Genomic DNA, 13,907 nt, shown 5'->3' with positions numbered 1-13,907 from the left:
ATTCTCCTGTCTCAGCGTCCCGAGTAGCTGGAATTACAGGTGCCCACCACCACATCTGGCTAATTTTGTTATTTTTTAGTAGAGACGGGGTTTCGCCGTGTTGGCCAGGCTGGTCTCAAACTTCTGACCTCAGGTGATCTACCCTCCTCGGCTTCCCAGAATACTGGGATTACAGGAGTGACCCACTGTACCTGGCTCTTTTCAAAAGCAAGCTTATACATTCTCCTGGATTCTGAAACTATTGACAATAATTAAAGTTAGTTTTTTTTTTTTTTTTTTTTTTTGCCATTTAAACATAAATATTAATGACTTAACACTTGTATGGTGCCTCTCACCTCAGATTCATTCATTCAACAGGTATTTAATAGATGTAGCAGGAATTGTTCTAGGAATCAGGGATACAGCAGGAAGGGAATAAGCTGAAGTTCTTTTTTTTAATTAAAAATTTTTTTTTAGAGACAGGGTTTCACTGTTGCTCAGCATTCTGGTAGACAAAGACAATAGGGAAATCAACAAGTACAGAAGTAATACTAAACGGCAATAAGTGCTGTAGGGAAACATAAAGAAGAGTAAGGTGAATAGAGGTGAGGGCGGGGGCATGGAGTTTAGGACTGCTATTTGGCTGGACTAAAGTTAAAATTACTTTCTAAGGGACAGAAGAAGGACTCGAAATCATGTTCCTTGGCTTCCAGTCTTGTGTTCTTTTCTTATAAATCCTCTAAAGGAATTTCTCATATAAGAAACCGTATCCTCTTGAACATCGGAAGCTCTTTTTTGCCAATGCAAGGTAAGGAAGGATTTGGGCACGTGGAAGGTACTCAGTTGCTGGAGTCAGGTTATGGGAAGGTAAATATCAAGAATGATTAGAAGGAAAAAAAGTATTATAGGTACTAAGGAAAAGGACGATCTTAATTTTAAAAATTGAATTGTATGGAGAGCTGACTTTTTTTCCTCCTTATCTTCTTTGTGATGGCACAGAGAGCTGAATTTTCTTTAAAACAGTTTTATTACCTTTTTTTTTTTTTTTTCAGATGGAGTCTCGCTTTGTCGCACAGGCTGGAGTGCAGTGGTGCTATCTCGGCTCACTGCAACCTCCGCCTCCCGGGTTCAGCTAATTTTTGTATTTTTAGTAGAGACGGGATTCCGCTATGTTGGCCAGACTGGCCTCAATCTCCTGACCTCAAGTGATCTGCTTGCTTCAGCCTCCCAAAGGGCTGGGATTACAGGTGTGAGTCATGAAATTAAATCTTATTTCACATCTGTAGGAATATGTAGATACAAATCACAGATTAGGGAAAATAATTCAAAAGTCCTGATTATTAGTTGGGAAATGAGGTTACTGACGAAGTCCTTGGTGTTGGAGGAGCCCAGCTTCCTCACAGAGCCATGAGAAATTAATGACTGCAAACTGGTAAGTCCCAATGTCTACTGGGAAAGGCAGGAGTCTTTGGAGTCAGATAAAATCTAGGTTTAAATTCTGACTCTGCCACCTGGTAGTTATGTGATATTAGGCAAGTGATGTGAATGCTCTCAATCTGTTATTTGGCCTCTATGTCAGGAATTGTGCTAGGTGTTTGGATACAGAAGTTTGAGATGCGAAGGGTCCTGCCCTCCTAGAGATTCAACAGATAATTAAGGAAAGGTGGGCTTCCTAACGCCGAAGGGACTGAGAGTAGTGAGAGTAAGGCTTAACCAGGCGGAGACGGAGTTGGGTGGGGGGAGGCAACATTTTAAGAAAATATGCGAGGGGCTGATAGGCTGGAGCGGCCGAGGTCCAATACACAGTTGTTCTTGTGGGTCTAATGCAGGTGGTTGCGATTATTTTGTCAAACAAATATGAAAAGCACCTAACGCTGAAAGCACTTGACCCAGAAATAGGAGTCAGGGCCGGGGCGCGAACCCTGAGCTGTAAATCCCTTTCCATAAGGAAGAGGATTCCAACCTCTACTACGAAAAGAGCAAAACACACCCGCTGTAAGGAACGGAGGAACGAGTCAGACGATTGGGGGGCAGGTTCCAGGCGGGGGGCGTGGCCTCGGCGACTGCCGGATGTCCTCTTCCGGAACTGGCCCGTGCCCCGGAAGCAGTTGTTGTTTGTTGGGGGCCTTTTGACCAGTGACGGAGACTGTCCAGGGGTGGTCACCATGTTCCTCTCCGTCGTCTTCTGTAAGTGGGGATGGAGGCGCCGACAGGGGTTACGGTGAGGGTTGGGGGCCCGTGACAGGCAGGGCCCCGGAATGATGCGGGGAAGGATGTGCGAACAGGCCGGGAAGCTACAACTGCGGACTTTTCCAGGCCTTCAGGACCACAGCGCCCGGCATGCCCCGCGGCGCGCCTCCCTGCGCGGACGTGTGGGTGCCTGAGAAGGGGTCTGTGGTGTCTGGATTCAGTTGCCGTCCTCGCGGACTGTTGAGTCTGGCTCTGGGGCGTTTTTCTCCAGCCCGTGTTAGGAGAATCACTGCATGTCCGAAGGACATCCGAAGATTCTGAAGGACCTCAGAATTTGTAGCCCACCCATTTCGAACTCTAAAAATAAGGAAACCGCTCCCGAGAGGGGCAATGAATTGCCCGAGTACTAACGGCAGGGCAGTGAAAGAAGTCCTCGGGCTCCCGAGTCAATGCTCTTCCTTACACCTGGCTGAATTCCCAGTAAGATTTAGTGTCTGATTTTCACCACATGTGATGGTTGTTACTATTTGCAAAGATTAACTTGTCAAACAAGAAGCTTGCTGCAGTGCAAATACTTGCACTTTAGAAGAGGGAAAAAGTGGAGCAGGCATTACTTACTTTAGAAGATTTAAAAAGTAGCCAGTCCAACAGACATGAAATTGTGCAAAATATTAAATCTAGAATTGTGTTGGTCTGATTGGCTCTTTTAACCTACCTTCTATAAAGTCCTAAGGGGTTCCCTAATATATAGGGAATAGTTACTTGAGTGACACCTCATGGCGTATTTCATAAGTTAAATATTTTTGGTTATTACTGACATATAATGAACTGACATATAACTGAACTTTGCATAAGAAAGATACATTTATATTTTTATTTTCTTTTCCAACCTTTCCTGTCTACAAAAAAGTTGCCAAGAGCAAGTCAAAGTAAGTAAAGATTTTTCCTTTTTTAAACGTCACTTGTTTATGTTAGATTTGTTAAGTCTCGTTGCTCCCAGTACATCCTTATATGAAACTAAGCATTGGGCCTCGACTTCCTAAGAGTTGGTCTGTGGATTACTTAGTTGATAATTTTTTCTCTATGAACTCTTTCACAAAATATTTTCCCTCCTGCCCAACTGAGCTACTTCCGTGAGCATTGAAATACTTAAAGGAGCCTTTGCTGCTTTTCTAGTCCCAGGGTTTGTGAGCTCACTGTCTGTTTCTAAACAAACCATTGGGCTGTGCTGTATTTGGACTACCACCACATTTCCATTTCCTCAAATTGAGGACCAGGGGCCATTTGTCTGGAGCTCACTACAGGAATCCAGAAGAACAAACTCTGCTTTGATTAAATCATAGAGTCTGTTTTAATGAGTTTTATAATCACTTGCATTCATGGTATAAGCATTTCAAAAATAGCCAAGATTAAAGATTCCATGCTGTACCAGAGAGACTAGAACTACCAAACTTGTATTTCAAAATAAATGTTGTAGACAATAACTGAAGATTTTGTGGTAAAAATAGGGAAGTTCTAAAGCAGCCTTTCCTTGCAACTCAAGACATTGAAAATCCTTAAAGCTAGTCGTTTGGATTAAAGTTAATGATAAACATGTATGTTAGCGCTTTCCCTCTCAGTATCTTTTAGTTATTCACGTAGCTTTCCCCACAGTCCAGTTATTTATGTCAGAATTCCCAACCCCCAGGATGTATAGGAATCCCTTGCCTTTGGTTTCTGTAGAGGTATATTCTGACTTTTTCTACCCTTGTGATGTATTTCATATATGTCTTGCCTGATCGACCTCATGTACCAGCTCACTAGGAGTACTGCTAGGAGTACTGTTAGCTCCTAGAGGACATAGACATAGACTTACAGAGCTTTGTATTTCCCAGAGTGCCTTCCACAGAGTAAGTGCTTAAGATTTGTTGAATCTGTGTTGAATGGATAATTATTGTCTATCTTAATTAGAAATAAATACTGTATGCCCCTTATGAGGCACTGTGCTGAATGTTGAAAGCAATGCAGTGATGTGTAATATAGTCTTAGATGCTTCCAGGTTGTTCTGGAATTACATGAGAAATAACATGGTCTACATGAGGAGACAAGACACATGAAAAAATAACAGACAGTACAGGTATTAAAAGATCTGGTGAGGCAAACATGGACTTTCTGCTTTGGATGACTGTAACTTAAATGAAATATGAAGGGGCACAAGGTTTTGCACATTAGCAACCTAAAAGCTTCAGTCCCTTTTTTTTTTTTTTTTTTTTTTTGAGACGGAGTCTCGCTGTGTCGCCTGGGCTGGAGTGCAGTGGCCGGATCTCAGCTCACTGCAAGCTCCGCCTCCGGGGTTTACGCCATTCTCCTGCCTCAGCCTCCCAAGTAGCTGGGACTACAGGCGCCCGCCATCTCGCCCGGCTAGTTTTTTGTATTTTTTAGTAGAGACGGGGTTTCACCGTGTTAGCCAGGATGGTCTCGATCTCCTGACCTCGTGATCCACCCGTCTCGGCCTCCCAAAGTGCTGGGATTACAGGCTTGAGCCACCGCGCCCGGCCTCAGTCCCTTTCTTTTGGCCCTTCCTGATGATAATCATTTATGCCCCGAAGAGAGGGCTGTTCTGAGACAGCTGTCTTTACCATTGCCTCACTAGCCAGCTGTGGTTACCAGTACTTTGATATTTTCCCCTTCCTGACTTCTGCTGCTCGTGAGGGTTGGATGTCTGAGGCTAGTCCCACCATGTGGCTTGATTGTTCTTATTGTTTTGGTTAGGTTGTTGTGAAGTAACTCTGTGTAGTGGAGCAAATCCTAGAGATTTGAAACCATTGAAATTGTTTCATGGAAAACTTAGGCTGTCTTACAGCTGAACCTTCTTAGGGCCAAGTGATATCCCACAACTAATATTACCCTACAGAGTTCTCAAAATGTGCCATCCCCCCATGACTGATTTTAGTTTATTTCGTCAGCTCACACGTAACAGCATACTTTTTAATCTTAGAAACATTTTGGTGAGAATGGTGAGCCAAGCTGGGACAGGTTTCTGCTTCAACACCAAGAGAAACCGACTGAAGGAAAAACTGACTCTTTTGCATTATGATCCAGTTGGTAAGATCTGGGGAGGTTAATGCTTCCAAGGCCTGTTGCCCCCTTTGTAGGCTGAACATCTGAACATCTCTGGGAGTTTTTTTTAGCCTCTGATACTAGCATTCATTTAGTAAATAGGTATTGAATGATTATTATGATGCTATTTAACATCCCAGGTGCTGGGATGCACCAGGACACAAGACAGGTTAAGTCCCTGTATTCTTGGCACTTAGTCTAGTCTGACAGGGGGAGAAAAAATGACAAATTATAAGTGCTATGAGAGAAACAATCAGGATGCTGAGGTGTAGGATTAAGTTGGGGAGTGGTAGGGAAAGTCACATTAGATGGCTAAATCAGGGAAGGTCTCTCCAGGAGGGGATAGTTAACTGAGATCTGAAGGTGAGAAACCAGCTATGTAAAGAGAATAGGTGGTAGTGTTCTGGAAACAGACAAGTGTCTTGAGAAGGGGACGGTATGGTGTCCTGGCATCATCTGTTGAACAGTGGCTACTTTTTGGGTCCTGATATAAGTTACATGAATATGATTTCTATATATTAGTGCAGTGGGGGTAGGAAATTTGATTTTTCCATTTTTTTTTTTTTGAGACGGAGTCTCGCTCTGTCGCCCAGGCTGGAGTGCAGTGGCCAGATCTCAGCTCACTGCAAGCTCCGCCTCTCGGGTTCATGCCATTCTCCTGCCTCAGCCTCCCGAGTAGCTGGGACCACAGGCGCCGCCACCTCGCCCGGCTAATTTTTTGTGTTTTTAGTAGAGACGGGGTTTCGCCGTGTTAGCCAGGATGGTCTTGATCTCCTGACCTTGTGATCCTCCCGTCTCGGCCTCCCAAAGTGCTGGGATTACAGGCTTGAGCCACTGCGCCCGGCCTGATTTTTCCATTTTGTGCCATCCACTAAAATGCTGTACTATATGGTAACTTTAAATGGTCTCATTAGATGGAAGTATTTATCTAGAAGAGACAAATGTTCCCAAGGCCAGATTATCTGCTCACAAACAAAAATAGAGTCAGCACCTGATGCTGTTGGTGGACGCCTATCCTGTTTCTGGATTTTATGTGCAGATTTATGCAAAAATAGCAAACATGTTTTTACTTTTAGAGCTCTGGTTGTTCATTTCATTTTTGTGCTCTTTATAATTTTTTTTTTTTTTTTTTTTTTGAGACAGAGTCTTGCTCTGTCACCCAGGCTAGAGTGCAGCGGCACGATCTCGGCTCACTGCAAGCTCCGCCTCCTGGGTTCACGCCATTCTGCTGCCTCAGCCTCCTGAGTAGCTGGGACTACAGGCACCTGCCACCATGCCTGGCTAATTTTTTTTTTTTTTTGTATTTTTAATAGAGACGGGGTTTCACCGTGTTTGCCAGGATGGTCTCGATCTCCTGACCTTGTGATCCTCCCACCTCAGCCTCCCAAAGTGCTGGGATTACAGGCGTGAGCCACCGCGCCCGGCCTGTTTTTGTTTTTTAAATGGAGTCTTACTCTGTCGCCCAGGCTGGAGTGCAGTGGTGCAATCTCGGCTCACTGCAACCTCTGCCTCCTGGGTTCAAGTGATTCTTCTGCTTCATTCTTCCAAATAGCTGGGACTACAGGTGCGTGCCACCACACCTGGCTAACTTTTATGTTTTTAGTAGAGATAGAATTTCACCATGTTAGCCAGGCTGGTCTTGAACTCCTGCCCTCAGGTGATCCACCTGCCTCGGCCTCCCAAAGTTCTGGGATTACAGGCATGAGCCACCGCGCCCGGCCATCGCTTCTTAACAAGATAATGGCTGTAATAACACAAGCAGACATTTTTTAAAGGCTCTAAGAAGCACAATTGTCAGCTTAAAGTTTTGTGTTCCATCCTTTAACAGAAATAAAATTCCTTGCTGTTTTTTATGGTGTTCAAATTTCTGTTTATTCATTATCACAGTAAAAAGGGAATTCTAGGTTTGTACCTGATGATAAGGAGTCTGAATTTTAGGGTGATTCCTCATATGGTGGAAAAATGAGGAGGTTTGCTGTTGGATTGATAAGGTTTAGAATTGGATTGGTATGTTTTACTCCCTCTGATTTCTTTGTGTCAGCTGGTGAAAAGTCAAAGGGATGAACTTTACAATAAAGTGTTTTTCTACCATATTTCTCTTTTTTTTTTTTTTTTTGAGATGGAGTCTCGCTCTGTCGCCCAGGCTGGAGTGCAGTGGCCGGATCTCAGCTCACTGCAAGCTCCACCTCCCGGGTTTACGCCGTTCTCCTGCCTCAGCCTCCCAAGTAGCTGGGACTACAGGCGCCCGCCACCTCGCCCAGCTAGTTTTTTGTATTGTTTTTTTTAGTAGAGACGGGGTTTCACCGTGTTAGCTAGGATGGTCTCGATCTCCTGACCTCGTGATCCGCCCGTCTTGGCCTCCCAAAGTGCTGGGATTACAGGCTTGAGCCACCGCGCCTGGCCTATTTCTCTCTCTTAGTAAAAGGTGAAAGATTTATACGAGCCGAAGAGAAACCAGAGTATATATATTTAACTCTGAGTTTATTTTTAGAAACTTGCACAACACTAATAAATATTGATTGAATAACCTTCTGTGATATTTTAAGTATTAAAAATGTATGTATTGGGCTTTTCATCCTTAGTATGGAGGTATTAGGAACTTAATATTTGTCAGTTTGATTTTAAGTTTTGAGATTGGGAAAGGATACAGCCATAAACAGTTCTGATCGAAGTGGGAGAAAAGATTCACATACAAATTTCAAACAGATGCTTAGAACTTTTCTCAAAAGGAATGTCCTTAGCTTTGACAGCACAGCTTTGTCTTTTCTGAAGAAGAGAATGTTCTGGGATAGCAGACTTCCTGGCTTTCTGCCCACCTGCTGAATGCCCTGCAGGTGTTCGTGATGTTTGCCTCGGGGCCTGCCCCATTGCCCAGGGTACCAAATAGCTTGGCAGTTCTCCTAGCATGTTTTACTGTGATTAGTAAATTGTTAAGATTGAGGAAAATGATTATTCGTCTGCTTTATGAAGGAAATAGGTAAGGAAATGTGAAAAAATTCCCAACTATTTGAGCATTTCATAATACAGTCTGTGGCAAGAAGCAGCTGCATATGCCTGTCCTTTCGAACTCCTTTTCCATGTATAAAACTAGATGCTAATTTCCGAAGAGGAAGGATTAAATGCTGAGGCATAAGCTTATTAAACTTTCGTAAATGTATTGAAGGTTTATCATAAAGAGAATGAACACTTGTCAGTTTTAATTCCTTGGATGACTAAACAAGACAATATATACTTTAATTGAAGCAGAATCGGTTTTGGTTAGATGTAGGGAGAGAACTTGACAGATTCATTCTTCTATGCATTAAGCATTAAATATTTTGACAGAAAATTCATGTTTACAATTGTGGGTAGCAGTGTGTCATTTCAACTCACTTAACACGTGTTGAATGTGCACTGTGTGTCCGGCAGCAACCTTGTGAGGGAGATAGTTATCTCTTCCACAGGGAAGAAAGCAGGGTAGAGTATTTTGAGAAATTTTCCCAGGACTCATAGCTGATAAATGGTGGAGCCAGAGTTGGAACCCAGCCTTTCTAACTCCAAGTCCCTATTCTTTTTTTTTTTTGAGATGGAGTCTCACTCTGTCGCCCAGGCTGGAGTGCAGTGATGCGATCTCGGCTCACTGCAAGCTCCACCTCCCGGGTCCACGCCATTCTCCTGCCTCAGCCTCCCAAGTAGCTGGGACTACAGGCGCCCGCCACTGTGCCCGGCTAATTTTTTTGTATTTTTAGTAGAGATGGGGTTTCATCATGTTAGCCAGGATGGTCTCAATCTCCTGACCTTGTGATCTGCCCGCCTTGGCCTCCCAAAGTGCTGGGATTACAGGCGTGACCCACCGCGCCCAGCAGTCCCTGTTCTTTAATTTTTTTAAAAAATAGAGATGGGGTCTCACTGTGTTGTCCAGGCTGGTCTCGAACTCCTGAGCTCAGGCAGTCTGCCCACCTTCGCTGTCCAAAGGATTGGGATTAGAGGCCTGATTGTAATCCCAAAGGCCTGAGCCATTGTGCTTGGCCCTTCTAATTTAAACAGTTTTTTTTTTTTTTTTAAGAGACAGTGTCTTTCTATGTTGCCCAGGCTGGTCTGGAACTCCTGTCCTCAAGTGATCCTCCTACCTCAGTCTCCCAAGTGCTGGGATTATGGGCATGAGCCACCATTCCTGGCCAAGTCCCTGTTCTGTCTCTTACATGGAGCCAAATTAATCTTTCTAAAACTTTTTTTTTTTTTCTTTTAAATCAAAACCTATCCCTGTGGTCAGGCCATGGATCCCCACTGTGAGACTCCTACCATCATCTAACCAGATGCCCATTCGTGGTTCATTTAATCCAAATGCTGATCTGTCTTCAGGGACCAAACTTGACACTTTCCATGAGGCCTTCTGTCACCATTCCTGTCCCTTCTGACCTTTAGGGTCCTCTGGGGTTTACTGAACATTTGTGTGGGCACCTCATGATGTACTGATGTATTAAATCAGGGAGTCTTCTTACACTTTTGTAAACTCTACATTGCCTTGCACAGTTCTATGGTCTTAAATATTTATTCTTTGTGTTAAAGGAATAGGTGCAGTGAATGAATGAAAGAATCCTACTCCATATAGCCTTGCTCTACTAACCTTAATCAGTTACTCCTAGTCAGGGTCATTTAAATTGTCTCCAGATTGCTTTTCAGTGAGACAACTCTCCTACCCCCCGCCTTTTTTTAAACCAAGTTTTTAGTTCCCTGTAGAAAACCATGGGGGAAATAGTTCTTGTAAATAATAACATTGATGAGAAACTGTTTTGGTTCTTTACTACCATCTTGTAATGCATTAATGCATTGTAGTCATCCTTGGAGTTTTAGGAGGATCAATCCTACTTATATTTCACGTGGTTTGAAGTATGTTAAAAAGATCCCTTATGTACAGTGTATTAATATTATAGATAAAAATCTGTTGACAGGTTAATAGTTCTTAAATTCAGCTGCCCATCAATTGAGTTTTTTTTTTGTTTTGTTTTGTTTTTTTGAGACGGAGTCTTGCTCTGTTGCCCAGGCTGGAGTGCAGTGGCCGGATCTCGGCTCACTGCAAGCTTCGCCTCCCGGGTTTACGCCATTCTCCTGCCTCAGCCTCCCGAGCAGCTGGGACTACAGGCGCCCCCCACCTCGCCCGGCTAGTTTTTTGTATTTTTTAGTAGAGACGGGGTTTCACTGTGTTAGCCAGGATGGTCTCGATCTCCTGACCTCGTGATCCGCCCGTCTCGGCCTCCCAAAGTGCTGGGATTACAGGCTTGAGCCACCGCGTCCGGCCTCAAATTGAGGAGTTTTAAAAAAATGTAGACTTCCAGTCCAACTCTAGCCTTACTAAACCAGGATTAAGGTAGGAGTGGAGGGTGAGAATGGACTTAACTTAAATAAGGTAATTCTTAATCGTAGATAGCTTGGGAATCTCATATACAGAGTATCCATGTTGATTGTAGAAGGAAAAAGCTAAAATGTCTGTGTGATAGGGACAAGTGAGGAATTGTTAGGTCATAGTTGTTTAGGTCTTCCTTGGGTGATTGTTCCATTTCTGGTGTATTTTTGTTTTAGCAAGGAGGAAGTAGGTAGGGGTGGGGTGTGTGTGTGTGTGTGTGTGTGTGAGAGAGAGAGAGAGAGACAGAGAATGTTGGAAGTTAATGGAGTGCCATAGGGCATTATAGAACTATGAAAGCCTTACTGCTCAGCATCTAGTCTTCAGTCATTTTTTTTTTGAGATGGAGTTTCACTCTTGTTGCCCAGGCTGGAGTGCAATGGCATGATCTCAGCTCACTGCAACCTCTGCCTCCTGGGTCCAAGTGATTCTCCTGCCCCAGCCTCCCAAATAGCTGGGATTACAGGCATGTGTCATGCCTGGCTAATTTTGTAGTTTCAGTAGAGACAAGGTTTCTCCATGTTGGTCAGGCTGGTCTTGAACTCCCAACCTCAGGTGATCCGCCCACCTTGGCCTTCCAAAGTGCTGGGATTACAGGCGTGAGCCATCGTGCCCGGCTAGCCTTCAGTGTTTCATCCAGGCAGGTAGCACTTTGTTTCAGAGAACTGTACTCTGTGATATTTACAATAATGAGATTTTGGTTATGATGTTAATTATAGTACCAAACTAAAAACTCCATATTTGGGTGTATTAACCCATCTCTGGGAAGTAGAGGTTTAGTGTCTATTACTCTTCCAGACAGTGTGGTCCACTTGGTTCTTGCTGCTCTTTTTCTGGAGTCCAGCTCCCAGTCTGTCCTTGCTTACCTCCTGCAAGAGTGGACATTAATTGGGTGAAAACATTGTTTTCCATTTTTGTCCCTAGTTTTCTTTCTTAATGTGAATATTTCTACATTAGTTTAAATAATGACTTGTGGGATACCAAGGATGTTGCTGATTAGCTAGTGGCCCTATAGCCATTTTCTCCAGTCTGCCCTGGCTCCTGGGGATGGAGGAACTGAGTTTGCAAATCAGCTCCATCCTCATATCAAGAAATAGTAAAATAAGAGAAAGAAGAGGGCTTATGGTCTGATACATATTTTTTATAAAAATGTCGATGATACTTTATAATAATTTTCTGCCACAATTCTTTTTTTTCTCCCTCCATAGTGAAACAAAGAGTCCTCTTCGTGGAAGATAAAAAAATACGCTCCCTTTAACTGGTGGATTGAAAGTGACTTTGATTTATAAAGAGAAGACTGAGGGCGGGGATACTGATTCAGAAATCCTGTAGTGTGTAATAAAAGAAGAGGAAATGGCATGGAATCACTGCCTCCTGTGATTTGAAGGCCATTGTGAAGGAAAACAATGCAGTGAAAGAAAGTTCTTCATATTAGGACAGATATCATTGCATCACATTTATTTATCTTTCTGGGTATTTTTATAGCCCTTAATAAAAAATATTAAAATAGCCTATGCTATTGTGTCTTAGTGATGTTTTTCCACACTATTTGAGGTTTTAAAAATCAACCACATTACTAAAAAATAACCATTGTTTCATGTAATAAATGTTTCCATAACAACACTTATGTAAGAGTTTCCAGCCTGCTCCCTCTGTACTCAAGAGAAAAGGCAGAGTAACATTCCAGAGTGATCTTGAAGAAACTCCCATGTAATAACAAAGATGGCAAGGGGGACCAGGAATGACAAAAGAAGGAGCCTTGTAACACAAATCAAGAGAACTTCTATTTCTGATTTGTGCTTAATTAGGAAAAATGCCACTGGCCTGTATTTTCAAACCCAGGTCACCAAAGCAGTATCTAGGATTTTGTGGGACAGCTTTGGATTCCTTTATTCCCTAGATTTTTCTTTCCTTTTAAAATAAAAGAAGCTATAGCGTATTTCCATAAAGCCACTACTAAGACTTCTGAGGCATGGTGGTACCACACAGCTAACTAGCATGGAATTCTGGGAGCAATCCCTAATGTTCAGATAGGGACCTCTGTGCTGCCCAGAGCCATACACTTTCTTACTTGGGCTGTTGTTTCCCACAAGTTTTCAAAGTAGTTGTCCAGTTTTCTCCTTTGTCAAGTTCCTGGTTGAAAAGGATCTGCTCATTTTAAGCTCTGCTGGTTCACATCCTACCCCATTTAAAGCATTTGTGTGGGAGAATGATACCGTGCCCACCCTGACTACAAAATAAGAAGTTCCTTCTCCATGGCCCAAACCTGGCTCCGAGGGAAATGTACGAGCAGCTCTCTGGCGGTTTAGAGGAATTAGAGGCAGATAGTTGATGAGTCTTAGGGGCTTGTGGCCTCATGGTCAATCAGCTATTTTATGGCATCTTTTGATAAAGCTCTGGTTCAAAGCAATAATAGGTGAGATCTTGGCTCTTTTTAGGCTGAAACTGTACATAGTATTGAGTTATAAGAAAAATCACCTGCTCCTAGCTAAGCTGATGTAAAGGGTCTGTGACATGCATGAATTACTTTAAAAAAAGGAACTTACCTGGTTTAACAAATGACTTACTTATTCAGTCCATGGGTTGAATGTGGCCCATAGGTGGTGGTTACTTCTTTTTTTTGATACAGGGTCTGCTTTGTCACGCAGACTGGAGTATAGTGGCGTGATCATGACTCACTGCGGCCTCAAACTCCTAGGCTCGTTATCCTCCCACCTCAGCCTCCTGAATAGCTGGGACTACAGGCGTGTGTCATCATGCCTGGCTAATTTTTTGTATTTTTAGTAGAGATGAGGTTTTGCCATGTTGCCCAGGCTGGTCTCAAACTCCTGGGCTCAAGCAATTCTTCCGACTCGGCTTCCCAAAGTGGTGGGATTACACCCACCACGTGAGCCACCATGCCCCTGTGGTGTTTACATTAAAAAAAAAAAAAATTAGTTGCTGATACATAAACATTGAAGGGTTTCAATAAATATCCAAACTTCTGCCTTCCCTTACAAAACCAGAGGTTTTGACAACACTAAGCTAAAGTTGAGTATCAGCTGCCCCTCTTAGAAAGTGCCCTTTCCCTTAAGAAGAGTCTGCTCTGGCTCTAGACACTGTTGTCCACAACCTCTGCCGCATGGTGCACATGGGGCATTAACAATCTGTTGACCATTGAGTTTACTTGTCCCTGAAGAGTGGTAATGTTTGTACAGATCTTGGTTGTGGAATCTTTAGTTCTGGTTGGTTTGTGCAAATGCATGGAAAGCAAAAGAAT

The 13,907-nt window shown here is 43.2% G+C and overlaps 2 protein-coding genes and 1 long non-coding RNA gene across 11 annotated transcripts in view; 2 read left to right on the top strand and 1 right to left on the bottom strand.

Annotated features, from left to right (window-relative positions):
- LOC102134951 (uncharacterized) overlaps window positions 1–13,907 on the top strand; it is a 67,215-nt gene that overhangs the window by 52,064 nt on the left and 1,244 nt on the right. For 2 of the 6 annotated variants that reach the window (XR_012422534.1, XR_012422535.1), the window contains one exon: window positions 1,032–1,168. The exons of 2 other annotated variants lie outside the window; for them this stretch is intronic. This is a non-coding gene — a long non-coding RNA (uncharacterized lncRNA). Of the gene's footprint in view, window positions 1–1,031; window positions 1,201–13,907 lie in introns of those variants that run through there. 2 more of the 6 variants (XR_012422537.1, XR_012422536.1) reach the window with 2 other exon arrangements.
- MRPL33 (mitochondrial ribosomal protein L33) lies at window positions 1,704–12,162 on the top strand. Of its 3 annotated transcripts, XM_005576238.4 has the most exons (4): window positions 2,086–2,166; window positions 3,080–3,098; window positions 5,147–5,253; window positions 11,857–12,162. In XM_005576238.4, exons 1-4 carry the CDS (start codon window positions 2,145–2,147, stop codon window positions 11,904–11,906), a joined length of 198 nt encoding a protein of 65 aa, XP_005576295.1. In that variant the 5' UTR covers window positions 2,086–2,144; the 3' UTR covers window positions 11,907–12,162. The 3 variants fall into 3 exon arrangements, with proteins under 3 accessions (XP_045224570.2, XP_045224569.2, XP_005576295.1); XM_045368634.3 differs by lacking the exon at window positions 5,147–5,253 and having other exon boundaries at window positions 1,707–2,166; XM_045368635.3 differs by lacking the exons at window positions 3,080–3,098; window positions 5,147–5,253 and having other exon boundaries at window positions 1,704–2,166.
- The window catches only part of RBKS (ribokinase), a 112,162-nt gene continuing 109,099 nt past the window's right edge, over window positions 10,845–13,907 (bottom strand). Inside the window, exons 8-9 of one of the 2 annotated variants that reach the window (XR_010580643.2) lie at window positions 13,216–13,551; window positions 10,845–11,517 (exon numbers count right to left, since the gene is read on the bottom strand). Coding sequence is in view for 1 of the 2 variants with exons in the window: in XM_074012089.1 (XP_073868190.1) it covers window positions 13,483–13,551 (69 nt within the window). In the remaining variant the exon portion in view is untranslated. Of the gene's footprint in view, window positions 11,518–12,082; window positions 13,552–13,907 lie in introns of those variants that run through there. The other variant, XM_074012089.1, reaches the window with a different exon arrangement.

Source organism: Macaca fascicularis, chromosome 13 (assembly GCF_037993035.2).
Source record: "Macaca fascicularis isolate 582-1 chromosome 13, T2T-MFA8v1.1".
Taxonomy (NCBI): domain Eukaryota; kingdom Metazoa; phylum Chordata; class Mammalia; order Primates; family Cercopithecidae; genus Macaca; species Macaca fascicularis.
This window is presented reverse-complemented; position numbering and strand designations above follow the sequence as displayed.

Coding starts and splice junctions, on each gene's coding strand:
- MRPL33 (XM_045368635.3), top strand. CDS start 1,803: ATGCAGGTGGTTGCGATTATTTTGTCAAACAAATATGAAAAGCACCTA. Junction 2,167..11,856: donor GTTCCTCTCCGTCGTCTTCT/GTAAGTGGGGAT, acceptor CTCCCTCCATAG/TGAAACAAAGAGTCCTCTTC.